Source organism: Schistocerca americana, chromosome 1, assembly GCF_021461395.2.
Source record: "Schistocerca americana isolate TAMUIC-IGC-003095 chromosome 1, iqSchAmer2.1, whole genome shotgun sequence".
NCBI lineage: Eukaryota > Metazoa > Arthropoda > Insecta > Orthoptera > Acrididae > Schistocerca > Schistocerca americana.
The window spans coordinates 58,491,919-58,514,229 of NC_060119.1; the positions used below are offsets into that span (position 1 = coordinate 58,491,919).

Below are 22,311 nucleotides of genomic sequence, written 5' to 3' on the forward strand. Positions count from 1 at the left end.
AGACACAGAGGAGCATTTCCCTTGTAACTCTGTACCACCCAGGACTGGAGCAACTGAATTACATTCTCCGCCAGGGTTTTGGCTACCTCTCGTCGTGCCCTGAAATGAGAAATGTCCTGCCTACTGTCCTTCCCACCCCTCCCACAGTGGTATTCCACCATTCACCGAACCTACACAATATTCTTGCCCATCCCTACACAACCCCTACTCTCAAACCCTTACCTCATGGCTCATACCCCTGTAATAGACCTAGATGCAACATCTGTCCTATACATCCTCCCACCACTTCCTAGTCCAGTCTGGTCACAAAAATCACCTATCACATCAAAGGCAGGGCTACATGTGAAAGCAGTCATGTGGTCTACAAGCCAAGCTGCAACCACTGTGCTGCGTTCTACATAGGTATGACAACTAACAGGCTGTCTGTCCGCATGAATGGCCAAGCTGACAAACTGCAGCCAAGAAACAAGTGGACCACCCTGTTGCTGAGCACATCGCCCAACATGATGTCCTTCATTCCAATGACTCCTTCACAGCCTGCTTCAACCTTCATTAATCACTGTCTTAACCCATCTAGCTCATTCCCTGTTCCCATTCCAGCACTACACAGCCCTCTATTCCACCAATGCACCCACAGTGTCTGTACTTCTCCCCATTTCCATTAAACTCTGCCCCCACCTCGCCCCACCCCCCGCCCACCATCAACTGCCTGACTGCATCTAGCTGCCCTACCCTCTCAGCACCTCATGCCTGTATGATCCCATAAGCAGCACATTACCATCCCCCTGCTGTACCCTGCTATCCCTCCTCATACTCACCCCAGGCTCCTCCTTACCCCCACCATGTGTATGTGTGTGTGTGTGTGTGTGTGTGTGTGTGTGTGTGTGTGTGTGTGTGTGAGAGAGAGAGTGAGAGAGAGAGAGAGAGAGAGAGAGAGAGAGAGAGAGAGAGAGTGATTTTTGTGTGTGTGTGTGTGTGTGTGTGTGTGTGTGTGTGTGTGTGTGTGTATTTCCAACAAAGGCCTTGTTGGCCTATAGCTCACTTACTAAGTCTTTTTGGTGTGCCTGCGACTCAGCATCCCCACTATATGGTGTGTACTATCCTTTTCATAAAATTATGACATTCCATCCTGGATTTTCCCGTGTTTAAAATCAAATTATAGAAAGTTATAATAATCAAGACAGCAAGTATGTTTAACTGTGACTTGGGTGATTAGAAAAGTGCAAAATTATAACTATTACTTTGTAGGTGTTACTTATAGTTCCATAGGGATTCACAGAACCTACGAAGACTGGCTAAGAAATGAAATTGTCTAGGTCAAAGAGAAGAGGAGAATCAGGGGTTTGAAATGAGGTATATACAATGATTTACTCAGTAAGACGTTCAGCTCTGCGTATTACTTACGAATCTTAAACTATGGATTTCTTTTTACCAGTATTGTTTCCAGGTAAAGAAATTAGGCTGTTTTCATCAGTAATTGGACAATTACATGTGAAGTAATAAAACTTTATGGATTACAGCATTAATTGCTGATTTGTATAACTCTAATATATGTGTTATTCATACAAATAGAGCAAATAAAGAGAAAAACATTACAGTGACGTTATGAGTGGTAGAAGAAGAAATAGTCAAACAATGTAAAATCCAGGATGGAATGTAACAATACTGTGAAAAGAAAAGTTGCTACTTACCATATAGCAGAGTAGCTGTCACAGATAGGCAAAACAAAAAGACTGTCACAAATATAGCTTTTGGCCGTTATGACCTCCATCAAAATTAGATGATAAACGCACACCTACACACCCACAAGCTCGCACAAACACAGCTGCAGTCTCAGGCAACTGAGGCCACACTGTGAGCAGCAGCAACAGTGCATGATGGGAATGGTGACTAAGGGGGGGGGGGGGGGAGGAGGCTTGGGGCAGGGAGGGCAAGAGATAGTAGGATAGGGGTGGCGGACAGTGACGTGCTTTTGGGGAGCACACAAGGACGAGGTGGAAAGAGGGTACAACACATGTGTGTAGTTGGGAAGTTAGACGGAGAACAGCAGGGTGGCTGGAGGTGGGGGGGGGGGGGGGGGGGGACAGTGGAAAAGGAGAGAAAAAAAAAAAAAAAGACTGGGTGTGATGGAGGAATGAGGGCTGTGTAGTGCTGGAATGGGAACAGAGATGGGGTTGGATGGAAGAGGACAATGACTAATGAAGGTTGAGACCAGGAAGGTTACAGGAACATAGGATATCTTGCAGGTAAGGTTCCCACCTGCACAATTCAGAAAAGCTGGTGTTGGTGGGAATGATCCATATGGCACAGGCTGTGAAGCAGTTATTGAAATGAAGGATGTCATGTTTGGCAGTGTGCTCAGCAACAGGGTGGTCGACTTATTTCTTGGCCTAAGTTTGTCAGTGTCCATTCAGCTGTCACCCTCTCTCCGTGCCTTGCCGCTGTTCTCCATCTAACCTCCCAACTGCACACGGGTGCCTTACCCTCTTTCCACCTCATCCTTGTGCGCTCCCCAACAGCACGTCACTGTCCGCCAACCCTACCCTACTATCTCTCACTCTCCCTGCCCCAGCCCCCCACCCCACAGTCACCACTCCAATCACTGAGACTTCAGTCATGTGTGTGTGAGCTGCATTTGCGTGAGTTTGTATGTGTGTGTGTTTGTCATCTAATTTTGATGAAGGCCTTACTGTCTGGAAGCTATATTTGTGACAGTCTTTTTGTTGTGCCTATCTGCGACTCTGCATCTCTGCTATATAATGAGTAGCAAGTTTCCTTTTCACAGAAGAAGAAATAGGATTTTTTTTACCATGCTCCGTAAAAAATGGATGGAGCTGTGTGTCAGAATTGTCAATGGTAATATTTTCAGTGCTGTTTCCTTTTCATGTCCTTCACAATTTTCCTTGCAACAAACAAGCTACTAACTTTTTTCACATATTCATCTCATTTCATACCATTTTGTAGTACTTACGGCCAGGTTTACCAAACTGTTTTCTCTTTAATATCTTGCCCTTATTCACATTTAAAGATAGCTACAAAGATAACTGCCACTTCATACACCCAATAGAAATATTGTTAAAGTTAATCTGTATTTCTTGGTGATGATCCAACTATGACTCTTGTTGCAACGGAATCATCTGACAATGGGAGAGTGCTGCTGCAGCTTTCTGATTAATCATATTACAAACATTAATGTCTTGCAGTACTTTCTTCTGGCACACCTAATGTTACTAGAATTTTTGGTTGCCACCAAGGAAAATATACTGTGTTGAATTAGTAAAAAATTATTTGAGTCAAATTTTTATTTATGAAGATTTCCATACCGTATATAGACTACCAGCCAGCAATGTAGGAAGAATGTCTCTGCATCAGTTATTTCCAAGATATTGTACCTGAAAAACATGAACAATATTTCACACAAGTTATTTGTGCTGTTCCTCACTGGTTCTTTGATAGAAGTTTTTGTTTCCTCCATTAGTGTCATAATGGTTGAATATAGGACATGCTCTAGGACTCAGCAACAGACTAAAATTAGATTATTTGTGTGTATTTCGTAATGTCTGTTTATTTATCTTCCAACCTTAATAGAATGACCCGAGTTCTTTTCCATTCATTCAGTACCATACCTTGCATGAGAAATGTTGTATAATGCTTAGCAAGGAAGTCTTAGCAGGATTTTTACCAAGCCCAAATTTTCTCTTTTACTGGAAGTGTTTTAGTGACTTTTATTTGTGAGTTTGTGTGGTGTACAAACTAGCATGTTAACATTCTCATGCATTAATACATATTTAAGTGTGGAATTGAATATTTCAGGTTTCTGTTGGTTTTCAGTTTCAACATCAGAATGATCCATTAGAGACTGAATGAAATGTTTGATTTAGTTATTGAATTTATGAGCAAAACTTCAAGGGAAATTTGAATTTATATTGGTTTCATGCTTAGATTTTTTAATGGATGCATGTGTTGCATTAAGTTCTTCCTTATCAGTTCCTGTGCATTGCCATTTATATAAGAATCAGTTTTCACAGCTTTCTTGAAATTGTACCTTAAATCAAGTTAAGTCTTCAACTTTCATAGTTTTTATTTATTTAGATACTTAGAACATAAGTTACTATATTTTCAGCTAAAATACTTCCCCACTTGTCATGAGAGCCTTTCTGTGAAATGGATAAGACAAGAATTGGTGAAAATATGAAAATACATGAAGCAAAAATTATCATCTTTCAATTTATCTAACGAACAAAAATTCAAAATTCTGCTTAAATACTATTGCTTTTTTGTGGCAGGGTCTAATGGTTGTTGGCTTTGATGTTTACCATGACACAGCAAGTCGTGGAGTCTCCATTGGTGCTCTTGTAGCATCCATGAACAAGGCTCTGAGTAGATACTTCTCTGCTGTGAGCTACCAACATTCTGGTGAAGAGCTGTCTAATGAACTGAGTATTAATATGTGCAAGGCTCTTCAAAAATTTCAAACAATGAATGGCTCCTTGCCAGAAAGAATAATAGTTTATAGGGATGGTGTGGGGGAAGGTCAGATCCCCTTCGTCATGGAACATGAAGTTGAACTGTTAAAGGTAAGCGTATAGTTTTGCATCATTCTATGCACAGATCTTGATTTAAAGATAAGTGTTTTGACTAGGTTTTTCACTTTTTCTCTGCTGGCTTTTCATTTTATTAATTTACACAGTCAAAATAAATTTAATCCCATACCTTGGTTACAGCAAGATAGTAATTGACCCAATTGGCTTAATTTCATTATATTATTATTATTATTATTATTATTATTATGTACAGCATCATTTAATAGAAGTAATAAAATAATACCTACCAAAAAAGCAGTTTTTTTGCATAATCTGGAATTCAAACATTTTCTTTTTACGGAATGTAGTAGCAAGTTATTTACTGGTTTAGTTGTTGCACAGCTGTTTTAGAACAGTACCATCATTTCAAACTTCTGCCATTGCACATGCCTCTTGTCTTTGGTGGCCAAGCCAAAGTTACTGTACAAGTTTCTGAGAGGGAAGAGGTCTTTAATTAGTTAAAAATAGGTGTAGGTAGGAGCCATTGCACAATGATGTCTGTCGCTAGATGTGCGGTGTCTATTCATAAAATTCCAGAACTTTGTCCACAAAATTTTTCTACACTTACCTTTTACTCATTGTGCAGTCTCCTTCGAAATACTCTCCTACACAGCTGATACACCACTCCCATTGCCATTTCGTTTTCCCGAGAACAGTCTTGGTATGGCTCTTGCTGGATCACATAAAGTGCTGTTTGCGAATTTTCTTTTATCTTGTCTATCGTTCAATCTCCATCCTTTCAATGGTGTTTTCAACTTTGGAAATAAAAAAAAGTCCACAGGAGCCAGGTCAGGAGAGTACAGATGATGAGGCAGCACAGTAATTTCGTTTTTTGTACAATAGTCACACACCAACAGGGATGAACATGGAGGTGCGTTGTCTTAATGCAAGGGCCATGGGTTGTTTGGCTGCATTTCAGGCCATTTCCTTCTCACATTTTCTTGCAGGCATCACAACGCGTCCCAATATTACCATTAATTGACAGTTTGCCCCAATGGCATGAATTCGTCATGAACTAATCCTTCAAAGTCAAAGACAACTATCAGCATAACTTTGACATTTGACCTGACCTAATGAGCTTCTTTGGGTCTTGGAGGTGAACCTTGTGATCTCAACATCATCACTGTAGACACATATCTTGTTCTTATTTGTGCAACTTGGAAGCTCTTCACAGAGTGCAAGGCAAAAGTCTTTCTGGTCTTGACTTATGACCCATGAGACAAACTTGGTGCCGACACGGTGCATTCCAAGATGCTGTGTCAGGATTTCACAACATGAACAAACTGAAATGTTGCATTCTTCTACAATCTCTTGGACAGCCAGTCTTCTATTGGCGCACACAATTTCGTTAATGTTCCTGACATGAGTGTCATCAGTCGACGTCGAAGTGCGTCTTGAATGAGGGTCATCTTCAACTTCCGTTCGGCCATTTTTAAACAATGTGAACCATTCAGAACACCAAGTAAGGCTTAATCACTTATCACCGTAGGCTTCCTGCACAATTTGGTGTGTCTGTATAAAGGTTTTCTTGAGTTTCATGCAAAATTTAATGCAGATGTGTTGCTCCTCTAATTCTGCCATCGAGTCATTCCATGTCAAATCAACGCACTTTAAATAAAAATTTTACCTCACCCTCTTAGATTTTGCCGAAAGTTTGTATACTTATACAGTAGTGGGTGCTGAAACTAAGAAAAATACCAAATTTTAATTTTTTACCTCAAACCATTCCTGAAATATGTTCATGTAAACTTTTCAGAAACTGGCCATAAATGTATGAACGGACTTTTTTTAAACTGCCCTAGGAGCTGCCCTAATTGAGCTAGAGAACTGGAAAAGATGTCATTTTGCATCATTTTTCATGCTCTTTCCTGTGTTAGACAAATTCATCAGTATCAGTATCTGACGAAGAAGTTTCAGGAGCCACAAAAAGTTTACGTGTCGTTGATGAGATTTTCTTCACTTTTGATTTGGCGTAATGCCTAGATGTTAGTTTTCTCTGGTCAATTAGGGACTCACCTAGTTCTTGAAGTGTTGTGTTAAAATGTTTTAACAGCTACTGAAGTTGGAGTGAAGTCAGGGTCTCGGTCTCGTATGATTATCTTTGATCCAGAAGATTCTTCTTCAACACTTTCATCACTGATGGGCTCTGGTGTATTTTTCAATTTGGTTACATCTTTCCTACATTTATCACAAATCTTGGCACCACTTGGTATTTGAGGAAATAATTTGGGCATCCATGTTGTGACATTTCTCAGTTTTTTTCTGTCTCTAATAAAATGATTTGACTTCTTCAGTGGATTACAACACTGCACTTTTTACTTGGTTCCATATTTATACAAAAATAACTTATAAACTGTCCTTCAATGTATAGATTTACTTGAAAATGAACTATTAAATATAATAGATACAGACTGGTCAACACAGAGGTAACAATTGATTTGCACTAAAACCACAGTGCACAATAATGCTGTAGGCACACAAAGCCTTAGAAGGTAACAATGCAGACTACATCATCTCAACAATGGCTCCAGTCTCAGCCCTATGTATACGGTCCTCTACTGAGGTACTACCTTAAAGGTAAGTTTGGTCAAACTAGGGCCGTTAATGAAAAACAAGAGTCCGGAATAATTTTTTTGAACAATGAACCCATCATCATCCCAGATTTATATTTTGCCATGTGATTTACAATAGTATGAAGTAGTTATGGAAATGTTTTCAAAATTTTCAATTATGTACTTTTTGTAAAAAAATTAAAATTAAATCAAAATATAAATTAGTATTTTGAAAAAGGTTATTAATTACAAGCTATGTTTTGTTTTATATCCCTGGAAATAGCATGCTAAATGCTGCAAAATGACACCTTTCCCAGTTCTCTTGCTCAATTAGGGCAGCTCCTAGGACAATTTGAAAAAAGTCCGTTAATGCATTTTTGGCTGGTTTTTGAAAAGTTTGCATAGCCATATTTCAGGAATGGTTTGAGATAAAAATTGAAATTCGATATTTTTCTTAGTCTCAGTGCCCACTATAAGTATACCAACTTTCAGCAAAATCTAAGAGGGTGAGGTAAAATAAGTTTGTTGATTTGACATGGAATGACTCCATCTCAAAGTTTCTAATCTGTGCGACACAACTTTCTACTTCATACACCACTGAACAATAACTAAGAGGCATGTATAACAATGAAACGTACAGCAGTTACACATGAAACACAGGCATGTGCAGGGATGCAAACTGCATTTCACTCCAACACACCATTAGTCTGAAATTACAAATGTTCCAGAATTTTTTGAAAAGAGCTCATTTGCTTGTGCAGGGGACTTCCTTGTGTAACATTCCTCTCCTCTTTTTTCAATTGCATTTCTTAAGAAATAGCTGTATGCAAGAGCAATTGAAATTTAGAAATCTGTTGTGTTGGAGGGGAAGAGACCAGGAGTCTCACTGTGTGGCATTTTATATGAGTATGTGATTTGGGAGAAATGCTTCTGCTGGAGTCAGTGGCTATGAGCAACATAATGCTAATAATAAGCTGCTTTTGACTATTGCAGTTTATACCCAAAAGTAAATGGATTACAGTTGATCAAATCAGTCACAAGTTTAGTGCTGTGTAACAGGAATCAGTGTTGCATAACAGTCAGTGAGGACCTGTACCATCCAGATACATTTCGTTATTAGAAGGTACTGAAGCTGCTTACTACATGGCACATGGATTATCTGTGGTGTGGGGCCACCTCTTGTGGACACTTGACTCATGGGAAGGGTTTCCTAGACTGATGAGTCATGGTATATGTTGCTGGAAATGTATGCATTTGTTGAAAGCCACTTTAGCCCATGCATCCCATTTACCAATAAAGCAACAATGAGGCAGGTAGTAGAGGCATTGTTGTAGGAGGAATGTTCATTTGTGATGAAATGATTGCTCTGATTCATCTATCAGTGCCTCTCACAGGTTAAAGATATAGTAACTCTTCGTTCATCTACAGCATCTCATAAGTTAACCTGTAGTTACTGCATAACAGTTTACTGTCGCTTGCAACTGAATAACATTAGAGTGATTTGGGGAACACTACATGACCATGGGGTTGCTTCCACATCATCTTACCTCAAGATTATTGAGCACATCTGGGGCACCTTCAGGTAATGTGTGTGCTTAGGACCCAGCTATATCAAAATCCATGAGCTACGTGATGCTGTTAAGCAACTCTCATACTGCTGCCACATGAGTCTCTTTGAGACACACTTCTTTATTTTACTTCACAGTACAAACACTATAATGTCATTCAACCAGAAATAAGAATAAAGTTACACACACACACACACACACACACACACACACAATAATGAAAAGGATAGATTGCTCCTCACCATATAGAACACACAATGTGTCGCCTACAGGCACAACTGAAAGATTGCTATACATTGAGCTTTCAGCATAAAGGTTTTCTTCTAAAGTAGAAAACATAAACTTGTGACTGTTGTGTGTATCTGCTGAGACCAGACTGTGTACAGCCACTAAACTTGATGGGAGGAGCAATCTTTGGGTGATAGGAATAAGGAGGAGCCTGGGAAGGGGAGGGACAGCAGGGTAGGGGTGGAGAAAGGTTGTTGGAGCATGCAAGGACAGGGTGAGTTGCTAGGTTCAGTTGGAAAAATTGCATGAATTGAGGAATACCCAACCCACTATCCTTCACACACCTCCCACAGTGGTATTCCACCACCCACAGAACCTACGAAATATCCTTGTCCAACCCTACATAGCCCCTACTCCCAACCCCCTGCCTCATGGCTCATATCCGGCTCATATCCATTCAATAGAGCTAAATGTAAGACCTGTCCCATACATCCTCCCACCACTACTTACTCCACTCCAGTCACAGGCATTGCGTATCCCACAGAAACAGGGGTACCTGTGAAACCAGTCATATGATCTACAAACCAAGCTGTAACCACTGTGCTGCTTTCTACTGGGGCATGACAACCCACAAGTTGTCTGTCCCCACATGAACAGCCACTGGTAAACTGTGGCCGATGGACAGCTGGACCATGGAGTTGCTCAACTTGCTGCCCCGTACAAGTGCTTCTCTTCAGTGACTGCTTCACACCCTCGGCCAGCTGGATCCTTCCTACCAATACGAGCTTCTTTGGACTGCAGAGGTGGGAACTCTCCCTGCAATATATCCTATCCTCTTGTTAACCCCATGGCCTCAACCTCCACTAGTCCCTACCCTTCACTTACCACCTTCGCTGCTCCCACTCCAGCACTACACAGCCTTCTATTCAACCTACACACCCAATAGCCTTCCCCCCCCCCCCTCTACTTCTCACCCACTGCCTCCAACTGCCTCCCCTCCCCCCATTCCACCCCAAATAATAAAAATAAGAAAACTGTGGACAGCACCTAGCAGCCCTACACTGTACCCACCATGCCCCTGCATGCTCTCACAAGTAGCACTACACCTTCCCCCACCCCTACCCCGCTACCCCACAATCTCCCTGCCACAGCCTCCTCCTTAACTCCACCACCCACAGATTGCTTCTCCCATTAGGCACAGTTGCTGTTTACAGACTGGCCTTAACAGCTAGAGACAGTGGTCATATGTAGTTGTATTAATCTTTTGTGAATTTGTGTGTTTCCTACTTAGTAGAGTGCCTTTTGGCCGAAACCTCAGTGTATAACAGTCTTTTCATTGTGCTTGTCTGTGACCCAATGTCTCATGACCATGACTTTTTATGTATGCAACTTACTACTGAGTAGCCTGCCCGATTAGCCATGCAGTCTAATATACGGCTCTCTGGATTGGGAAGGAACGCCTGGTCCTTGATATGAATCCGCTTGGCGGATTTGTGTTGAGGCCCAGAGAGCTGGCCAGTCTGTGGATGGTTTTCCATCTGCCTCAGCGAATGCGGGCTGGTTCCCCTTATTCTGCCTCAACTACACTATGTCGGAGATTGCTGCACAAACAAGTTCTCCACGTACCCACACACCACCATTACTCTACCACACAAACATAGTTGTTACACTCGTCTGGTGTGAGACATTCCCCGTGGGGGTGGGGTGGGGTGGAGGGTCGGGGTCCACCAGGGGCCTAACCACATAATAACCCTGAAAGAGTGGTTCAGTGTGGGGCGGCAGAGGGATGAAGTGGACTACGGTAGTTGTCGCGGGGTTGTGGAACACTGCAGCTGCAGTGGGGACAGAGCCTCTCCATCATATCTAGGCACCCGGTTGACATACAATACAATACAATACTACTGAGTAGGGATACTGTATTGGACACATGTTCTAACTTGTGCCGAATCCTAATTATCATGTGTTTGATCGTTCCTCCCATTTTCCTGCAACCACTCCACTTTCTCACTGCTTACACCACCATAATTTCCCCTGGTGGAACTACTATTTTTTTCAGAATACTCCACAAGTGCACTGATTAATGAACATGCCTCCGAAGTTTCTTCATGCTGCAATGTTAACAGCCGGCGCTGCAACACTCGGAACACCATCAGTTTCATTATAAGCAACCTTTGTGTGTGTGTGCGTGCGCGTGTGTCTGTGTGTGTGTGCGTGCGCGTGTGTCTGTGTGTGTGTGTGTGTGTGTGTGTGTGTGTGTGTGTGTGTGTGTGTGTGTGTGTACATGTAAAATGTTATGAAATTGAACCTATCCTTTTCATAGTATTGTCATTACACCCCACCCTCCTGAATTTTTCCACACACACACACACACACACACACACACACACACACACACACACACACACACACAAAGGGTGGTTGTAATGAAACTTGCAAACTAGCTTCATGAAGTTGCATAAGCTGAGCGCAATGAACATTTCTGCACAACATGTGCTGGACTTGAACCCCATATTCAACAGTTCTGTGCATTCATGGCAATGGGTAGAGTAATTTTTATTTATTTATTTATTTATTATTTTTTTTTTCCAGCCAAAGAGTATTCCCCAGCCACATGTTATCCATTTCCACACCTGCCATAATACGTAGGGAAAAGTCACATTTTGAATCTCTTACAAATGCCATTGTAAATGTGCCCAATATCTTTTGAAGTGTTGATAATGGGAATGGCAATTCCTGCAAGACAGCTCAAGCACTGGTTGCAGAATTTGAAATATGTGCTGCATGGTCAGCTGTAGCCACAGCAATTTTGTCAACAACTGCTGTAGGAATGGGCCATATCCTTCTCCCTGCTGCATCACCTAATTCACCTGCTTCTTCAGATTTCTTGAGCTTATTCGTTAGGCCATTTACTTAAATGGTGCCTCTTTGCAGCTGTTACTATCTGCAACATTCTCACAGTGCAGTGTTGCTGTTGCTGACACTCTGATAAAACAACTTTACCAGCTTTGCACAGTCTTTCTTCTCAATAGCCCTTAATTTCATCTTACTCCCTTTACACAAACAGTCATTTGCAAAAGAAATCAACACGTGATGCCAGTTTAAATTGTGTAAGACAGTATATGTATACTGTGTAATTAAAATAACTTGACATCTGTGACGTGACAACAGAAGAGCATTGTTGAGAGAATATGTTGAGTAGGTGATGCATACTTTTTAAATGAGGTTGTTAACCAGTCATCAGCAAAGCATTAAGTAATAAACAAATGGAAACATTTAACAGGGCACTTACTTCAGTGAATACTTTATGAGCACATAATTTTGGTGTAAACAGCATGAAGAATCATCACTTGGGTAATTGTATATTCATTTGGGTGGTGCATATTTTGGAGAAGAAGGTTAGCAAACAATTTCATGAAAATAGTGGCACTTGTTTCCTCATTGTAGTCACCTTCGGGAAGATAACACCTGTAACAGTTTGGAATGAAGCCACAAACTGAGCCAGCATGAATGTTTATTATTTTGTCACCATTTCCTATCAGTGGATTTGTTGTTCCTTTGTCTGTGAGAACTGTTCTTCCCTCTATCAATATGTGATATGCAGTAACCCATGTGTCATCAAACAATATGCTGGTTTGAATTAAATTCCCCTGATAGCATACAGATATCACAATCTCCAGGTCACTATGTAACTTCTGTTGATAGATATCCGAGCTGAAAACTCACCTTGCTGGAGACCAAAGATGTAAATATAGTTTTGAAGATGCAAGTTACCCCCATAAAATAAGTTTTGCTCCAGATAACCAGCATTTCCATGTGAGAATGACCTGGTACATTGTTTCTTCCTTGTTGGCTACGTTCTTTTCGGTTCTCAGTACTGTAGATCTGTTAATGTTAAAAGTGGCAGCATCTAATTTGTCCATCGCTCCAGAAACATCTAAAACCAGATTTCCACCATTATGCTGCAGTTGGAAGTACCCATTCCCAGAGCACACACATTTGCAGCATTATTTCTAGATTTGAATTCACTTTCCAACTCTTGATATCATTTGTAGTTGGCACCCAAGTTCTTGAATGATCTTACTTAGAGGAAACATCATGACTAGATAGTAACACATTACTGCACAAACAATGTTAAAACTAATTTACAACAACAACTGAGTGATACAGAACATTCAAATATTTGAAAACACTACACTTCAATGTGACCTGTGGAACACCGAAGCAACTGATGCTTGATAACACTAGCAGCATGACAAAAGAGTGCACTATGCCTGCTGGCATGTTGGAGATGGAGAAGGGGAAGCTGGATCATCATTACCTGAGCAACAGTGTCATGAACCTTCTTCCAGCATGAAGTGTCAAAAGTTGCCAATTATTTTACTCACACTACAGTTGCTGAGACTTTTGGAATGTGAGGATGTTTCATTTTGATGTAGAGACTAAAATAATTTTACTTCTTTTTTGCTACCATTGTTTACATTATGTCCTATTGATGTATTTTCATTCATTTTTCTCCATAGTGCAGTAAAATAAGTCAATGTGTCACCTCCTGTAAGCAGCATTGTGTGTTTATCACATACAAGGTGAGGTCCCCGGGAACGGCATTAACTTTTTGAAACCATCTATATGGTGATGTAGGTTAGAAATGGAACAGATACAAACCATTAGACACAAAATTGTCACCCACAGTGAATGATGCAAGGTTTATGAATGTGAACAAATTTAATGTACTTTCTCTAACAACAGTGTTGCAGTAACTGGCCCAGAACCAAAGCTTAAATTGTGTGTTAATGTCCCACAAAAAGTGAAAGTTACTTTAAAAAAATTATGTTGGATGTACCAAAGCCTAAACTTTCAGCAGTTAGAAATGAAATTCCCATTAGCAATAAGCATTCTGTTATGTATAAAGCTGTATTAAAATTTGTACATACTTTTGCATACAGTCTTGGGAGAAGTATGGCAGAAAACAATTTTAGCAGCATTCATGTTTGAGGAACTGTGAAACCGTTACTAAAATTCAAGATTTTGTAGCAGGCTGTGATCTTGTTCAGCAATACTCGTGCTGTCGATATAAATAGTTTTAGTAGAGAGCTGTTTACCACTACAGGGTGCATCTTAGTAGGTCAGGAAAAAAACAGGCAATATTTTGAATGAAGCAGTTACAGAAGCAGACAACAAAAACTCCATACCAGTAACCTATTCCCTTCAAATGGTTCCCGCAACCTCATCAGGCTAAGTTTCAAACTGAAAATACATGTGAAACACTTAATAATGAGCCTGTTGCTTCAAAGCCCTAAGATAATTTTTTAGGCAAGAGAATGTATTTTCAGCAAATAATAAAGCAATGACAGTTTTTCACAAAAATGTTACGGGACATACAAGTAAAGTTTTTGGTGAACACCATATGAGATACGTTGAAATGTTGCTGTTGAGTCGTTACTGCCTAGCATCACATTACTGTAGAACTGTCTTGGAGAAAGGTGATGTGGCAATTTATCTAAAAAATAACATATCTTACAGAGCATTAAACAGTCACTGTATGGAACAACATACTGAAATACGTGGACTAGAGATCACTATAAATGACTTGCCAGTTATAGTGTTAGCACTTTATAGAGCTGCTACAGGTAACATGAATCTGTTCCTCAGGTAACTAGATTCTGTTTTATCCCAACTATGTTCAAAGATGAAGAATTTAATATCATTAGGTGATTTGAATGGAAGTAATAAATAAATCAGAGTATTTGCATAAAAACAAATTGATAAATCAGAAAAAATAAAAGCAATTCAGAATGTGATAAAGACGTAAACTGGCAGAAAAACAGGACACATGACATAGATATAAACAATGTGACAGAATTATGAAGATACTGGAAATGGTCGCAGAAATACTGAACAAACATTTCATTGACGGCAGGAGAGAAGGCAGCCTGTAAAGGATCTGTGGATGGAGCAATGACTCTTCTGCAGAAAGCTATCAGCAGCAGAACCCCATCTTCCAGATACATTAAAAATAAAAAGTCTATTTGTGTGGACAACACAGTAAAGATTGAAATATTGTTATAAATATATAAATCGATTTGTATGTATTCAAGACATTTTCGTACAAGAATTGCCCCTGATACACTAAAACTGGATGTAACAAACCCCATTTTAAAAAAGGGATAAAGATAATGTCACAAACTATCACCTAATATTTCTTTTAACAATTTTTTTCAAAAATTCCTGAATAACACATGCACATATATGTTGTCAATGGTCTCAACTGCTACAATATCTTCAACAATAGCCAGTTTACATTTCATGCTGATTTTTTTTACTGAACAAGCCTTTTTTTTTAACAATCAAGTTTTAGAAACCATTACCAATGTCTTCAGTAGGTATTTTTTGTGACCTCTCAAAAGCTTTTCGATTGTGTGAATCATAAAATTCTTTTGAAAAAGGTGTACTATTATGGTTTAGGTGGTACTGTTGGTTTAGTCATACCTAAAGGACTGAAAGCAAACTGTAATGCAGAACAGCTCATCCAGGGATCCTGCCTCATCTGAGAGGTGGACATAAAATTGTGGTGTCCCACAAGGCTCTTGTTTTAGGTTCATTGATATTTCTTATTTTCATTATCAGCCTCCCTCTTTGTTCCCACACACCAAGTAAATTTACCCTTTTTGCCAATGATACTATGATTCCCAGTGATGAATTGTCTGGCAATAACCTTGAACAAACTATGAACAAAGTTTTCACTAAAACTTTAAATTTGTTTTATTCAAATTGTCTTTTGCACAACACAGATAATACCTGTTATATAAGGGTTGATACACCAAAAAGAAATTGTACAGAAATTAACTCACATTGTAGTCATCAACCAATACAAAAAGATGTGGATACAAAATTCCTGGGGGCATGTATTGACAACAAACATAGTTGGTCAACTTACATTATACACCTTTTTAGAAGATTTGGCTCAGCAGTACTTGCACTATGAATTATTGCTTCTGTGGCTGAAGTAGATACCATTAAGGCATTCTAATTTGGCCACTTTCATTCATTAGTGTCATGTGCTATTGTATTCTGGGGGTACAAGTACCAAAAACAGTGTGCTCATTGAAATAAAAGGTGTTGAACCTGATTCAAAAAGGAATTTATTAGTCCAACATTAAGCTGTTTAATGCACTCCTACCACAACTGAAATGCCTTCATGAACAATTGCCCTAATTCAAATAAATTCTGAAGGAGTACCTAATACAGAATTTTTTTTCTTTTTTATGTCAGATGAATTTTTGAGAGAAAATCAATTCAGCCATTAAACTTACAATTGTTTGATGAATGCTTTTAATTGATTTTATTTTGAGCACTATCACAAGCATTCAAAAATTTGGTTTTTGGTATTTATGTATTTATTAACTGATTGTGGTACTTAGCTTAACATTGCTACCTGTATTTGTTACTGATACTTCCTCAGTATAACACAACTTTCTGTTAATTGTATATTTGTTCTTTACTTGTTGTCTTATTTACATTGTGTCTTTCATTGTATTTATGTAATTTCAATCTAAGTTGTGTACAACTTGATACATTCTGTACCCTTGCAACTCACTCACAACAAGAAATAAGTAAGTCCCAGGTGTGTCACCCTGCAGCCATTCACCTAGTGGGCCTTGTTTGCAAGTAATCAATGAAAACATAATTTTTAAATTTTTCATGGTAGTCTAGAGCATTAAAATTGAGTGTGTCACAGAAAGTGGTTTTTTAGTATAATGGTTAGCATCATAGCCTGACATACATAAGGTTGTGAGTGTAAGTTCTGCCAGGTACTTCAGTTTTTTTATTAATTTTTAAATCATTACTGAAATTATTTTATTTATTCAATTAACTGGTTTCGATGTAATTTTTATAAATTTCCAATTCTTTGTCACATTTTAGTCATAGTACTAACTTTTTCATTTGATTTTATTTCTTTCTTCCTATCATTCTATTTTCATTTGGAATATTTGTGCATGAGATTTTAATTATTTTAATTTGTCCATTACAATAATTAAAGATATGGTTATAATAGAGGAAAACATTCCATGTAGGAAAAATATATCTAAAAACAAAGATGATGTGACTTACCAAATGAAAGTGCTGGCAGGTCGACAGACACACAAACAAACACAAACATACACTCCTTTTTAGTAACAGGTTCCCAGTGGAGCTTTTGTGTGTATGTTAGTGTTTGTTTGTGTGTCTGTCGACCTGCCAGCACTTTCATTTGGTAAGTCACATCATATTTGTTTTTAGATATACAATAATTAAAGATATGAACATGTTGACTGGTTGGTTAAAAGTCACAGACTCTTGGTCAGTATGGGCAATTAATGCAGATGAAAATATAAATGAATGAAGGAATTACAAATAAAACTATATTCAAACAGAATGAGGTATAGAAATAATGAATACAATAACATGGGTAAAAATACAAGCCGATCAGCTGGAAGGAATTAAATTGAAATTAATTCAAAAAGATACCTGCAATTACATTCTCAAATATTCCAAATTGAAAAAAGGATATGAAAGAAAGAGTAAATTTAAAAGTTAATATGATGATTAAAATAAAATGACAGAGTGTTAGAATTTTAAATAAATTACATTTAAACCAATTAATTGTATAAAGATAATGACCAAAATAATTTTGATAACAATTTTTGAAATTGAAAAAAAAAAAGGAGAATCACCTGATAAGATTCAAACACACAATATCCTCCAAGTCAGCCTTTAATGCTAACAAATATGCAACAATACAACTACATTTACTGTTCTCACTTTAAGGCTCTATAACATCAAACAAGATTACAAAATTCTTTTCCTGTCAATTATTCACAAATGAAAGCCGGCCAGGGTGAATGGCTGCAAGATACGGTAGCTGGGACCCTAATGTACATCACTGTACAGATGGTTTCAAAAAGTCAGTCCCTCTCCTGGGACCTCTCCTTTTTAGTAACAGGTTCCCAGTGGAGCTTTTGTCATCTGATATATAAAGGAAACAATAACCCAAATTTCATATGCATTTGTTTTACCATGTCTTTTCATCACCAGCAAGGACTTACAACACCAAAAAATCTTCAAAATCACAAATTATGAAATCTTCAATAATTTAATTACATGTTCAGAAATCTAATCATTTGGCTCATCTTTGAGACATAATGTATTTAAATTCTGTGGTATTGCTTAACATATTAAGCAGCAACAAAATATTGTAGGTAACACAATATTTGTAGTGGGACTTTCTTCGTTTCACTCAAATCTTAAAACATATTTATTTAAAATTGATTGTTACCAATTTTGTGGCAATTATTTATGGATAACAGATGTTTGTTTACTGAAATTGTTTTGATTTGCTTACAGGGACGTTTGAAGGAAATATATGGGGGTCGTACTGCAAAAATGACTTTCATAATTGTTACAAAAAGGATAAATTCAAGAGTATTCCATGATAAACAGAATCCTCCACCTGGGACCATTGTGGATGATGTAATAACACTTGCTCAGAGGTTTGTGTTTGTGGATAATGAAGTTACACAGAAAATTTTGTGATGTGGAAGATACAATTTACTTGTGACATGAAATGGAACAGTTTATATAACTATTACTTTGGTTTAATTTACAGTACCATTAATTTTATTATATTCATTCATCAGTAGCAAATTTCGAGTATACTCAGCATTCCTCTATTCACCATGTTAAAATTTGCTTCTTAGTAGAGTCTACACACTGCTACCTTGCTAACATCCTAGTCAAGTTGCAAAGGCGACAGAATCCTGAAACAGTGGCTTATTAAATCAGAAACTGAGGACAAATCAGGCAACAAGATTATGAAAAAGCACTTTTGCAGTGTAAATATAAACATATAATTTCTTCACTTATCTTGATGAAAAGCCACCTTAATTCTCATTTCATTAGTTACCAACGACTTAAAAAATTATATCATTACTTTGCCAAAGTCAGCAGTTAGTCTTATATTGCGATGTACGTCCTGCTTGTGTAGAATATGGCAAGTGCTCGAGTACTTCATTGTAGCTTTATTAGGGATGGCAGTGACTGCTGAAACAACCTGTTTAACCTGTATAAAACCACACAAAATAGCCGGTTTGTGAAATAAATGATTTTTTGGTTTTTTATTCCAACTATTGCCTGTAATACATGTAGAAATGGGACAAAGATGGAAAAATTTTGATCTCTCAGTTTCAAAATACTTAGAACCAAAATATTAAATTAACTAGGCAACTGAAAGAGGACCAAGTCAATCCACCATTTGCTGCTTTTCTTGAAAAGTGATAAGTTGGCAAATACTACAGAAATTCTAATTTTTGGTAGCTTGGCTCAAAAATCATGTTGTAATCAGGGATCTTACCACTTTTTGCGCATTATGAACAGCTGTTTCTAAAGGGTGACAACTGAGTGAGGTTGAAGAACTCTGTTTTTTGTGTTAATTTGTCTGTTTTCAAGGGCAATAAACATTAAATTGTCTTTGCATGTAAATTCATAAGACAGCAGACCAGATAATTTCTATTTTTATTGTAGACTATGAATGAACTGTTGTTAAGTTTTTAATTAATTACTGTTACCATAACTTCTTTATCTTTTATTATTTAATGGAAATGGCAGACAAATCTCCAATCGCTTAAAGCAACTGAAGCACTGTACTTCACTGCTGTGTCGCTTTGTAAAAACAATCCGGTCTAGGGTTCGTGCCACACTGCAGTACCACAGATTTCCAGTGACAACAATGGGAGCCAATCTTACACACTGCACATACATGCATAACTCTAAACACCACACACAGCAACAAGAGCATTATTGTCTCAACAATGCTCTACCAATTCTTATTCCATGTATTTGTTACTCATTTCTGTTGGTAATGTTTTTAAAATAGAACTGATCACTTTCCCATCTTCTATTATAACACCATATTTCAAAACAATGAAAATTTTGTGAATAAAAGTTATACCCTTTTTAAAAAGATTTATTTAAAAATGAAAAATTTTCACACTGTTGCTGTGGCTGATTGATACTTTAGTTTTTTTTTTTACTCTTTTATTAGTAAAAAATAAAAACCACCTCTTATAACAGACCAAACAAATATCAAAAAGTACTGGTTATTCAGAACTGAAGTTTTTCCCATCCCTAAGCTTTATGGCTGGCACGTGCAATCACACATGAGTGTGCTATATAATATCAACTTTCAGGAAATCAGTGATAGATAGAAACCTCCTCCTGAGTCCAAAGAAAAATTCAGTATGTTAGTTAATTTCGTATGCAGCAATATATGGTCTAATGTGAAAATGTGAATTCATAGCAACACCTGTTTTTCATTGGAAACTTTTGAAATTTTATGCCGTGTGTTACTTATATGTGAAATATCACAATTACTATAATCCTTAGCAAAATGATAGGCACTTCATCATGGTTCTTCAGTTTCACTATTTTGTTGACAGGGAACCAGCAACTTTTTTAAACTCCTTAAAGTGTTTATTAATGATTCTGTCAACAGTTGCAGTATTTATATTAGGCAACTAGTTTTGAACTGTTGACAGAATCATTAATAAATGCTTTAAGGACTTCATCATGAAGCTCACATATAAAGCTATGTTGTTGTTGTTGTGGTTGTGGTTGTGGTTGTTGTGGTCCTCAGTCAGAAGTCTGATTTGATGCAACTTTCAATACTACGCTATCCTGTGCAAGCCTCTTCATCTCTGAATAACTACTGCAACCTACGTCCTTCTCAGTCTGCTTAATGTATTTGTGTCTTGGTTTCCCTCAATGATTTTTACCCCCTACATTTCCCTCCAGTATTAAATTGGTGATCCCTTGATGTCTCAGAATGTGCCCTACCAATGGATCCCTCCTTCTAGTCAGGTTGTGCCACAAATTTCTTTTCACCCCAGTTCTGTTTAGTACCTTCTCATGAGCTACATGATCTACCCATCTAATCAACATTCTTCTGTAGCACCACATTTCAAAAGCTTCTGTTCTCATCTTGTCTAAACTATTTATCATTTCATATATATGGCTATGCTCCATACAAAGACTTTCAGAAAAGACTTCCTGACACTTAGATGTATACTAGATGTTAACAAATTTATCTTCCTTTAGAAATGCTTTTCTTTCTATTCCTAGTCTACATTTTATATCCTCTGCACTTCAGCCATCACCTGCTGCCCAAATTGCAAAACTCATGTACCACTTTGTCTTGTTTCCTAATTTCCTCAGCATCATATGATATAATTTGACTACATTCCATTGTCCTTGTTTTGCATTTTTTGGTGTTATCTTATATCCTTCTTTCAAGGCAATGTCTATTCCATTCAACTACTCTTCCAATTCCTTTGCTGTCTCTCACAGAATTACAGTGTCAAGGACAAACATCAAAGTTTTCATTTCTTCTCCCTGGATTTTAATTCCTACTCCAAATATTTCTTCTGTTTCCTTTGCTTGCTAAATATACAGACTGAATAGCATAAGGGGATAGGCTACAAACCTGTCTCACTCCCTTCTCAATCATTGCTTCCTTTTCATGCCCCTCGACTCTTTCAACTGCCATCTGGTTTCTGTACAAGTTGTAAGAAGCCTTTCACTTCCTCTATCTTACCCCTGCTACCCTCAGAATTTCAAAGAGATTATCCCAGTCAATATATTTAAAAGCTTTCTCAAAGTCTACAAATGCTATAAACTTATGTTTGTCTTTCCTTAACCTATCTTCTATGAGAAGTTGTAGGATCAGTATTGCCTCACATGTTGCTACGTTTCTGCAGAATCCAAACTGATCTTCACAGAGATCAGCTTCTACCAGTTTTTCCATTCTTCTGTAAACTGTTCATGTTAGTATTTTGCAACTGTGACTTATTAAACTGATAGCTCCATAGTTTCCACATTTGTCAGCAACAGCTTTCTTTGTAATTGCAATTATTACATTGTCCTTGAAGTCTGACAGTATTTTGCCTGTCTCATATGTCTTACTCACCATATGGAAGAGTTTGCAATGGCTTGACTCTCTCAAGGCTATCAACAGTTCTAACACAATGTTTCTACTCCCAGGGCCTTGTTTTAACTTAAGATTTTTGGTGCTCTGCCAAATTATTCTCACAGCATCATATCTCCCATCTCATCTTCATCTATATTGTCTTCCAGTTCTATAATACTGCCCTCAAGTATATCTCCCTTGTATAGACCCCCTGTATACTCCTTCCACCTTTCAGCTTTCCTTTCTTTGCTTAAGACTGGTTTTCCATCTGAGCTCTTGGTATTCATATAGCTGCTTCTCTTTTCCCCAAAGCCCTCTTTAATTTTCCACCCTACAACTCCTCATAGAAGATCGGTTAAGGAAAGGTGAACCTATGTTTATAT

General features: G+C 38.0%; 1 protein-coding gene across 1 annotated transcript in view; it reads left to right on the forward strand.

Moving 5' to 3' along the window:
* The window catches only part of LOC124596818 (piwi-like protein Siwi), a 267,140-nt gene that overhangs the window by 177,867 nt on the left and 66,962 nt on the right, over positions 1-22,311 (forward strand). Inside the window, exons 10-11 of the mRNA XM_047135901.1 lie at positions 4,287-4,577; positions 18,313-18,458. Of these exons, the coding sequence (XP_046991857.1) occupies positions 4,287-4,577; positions 18,313-18,458 (437 nt within the window). The remainder of the gene's footprint in view (positions 1-4,286; positions 4,578-18,312; positions 18,459-22,311) is intronic.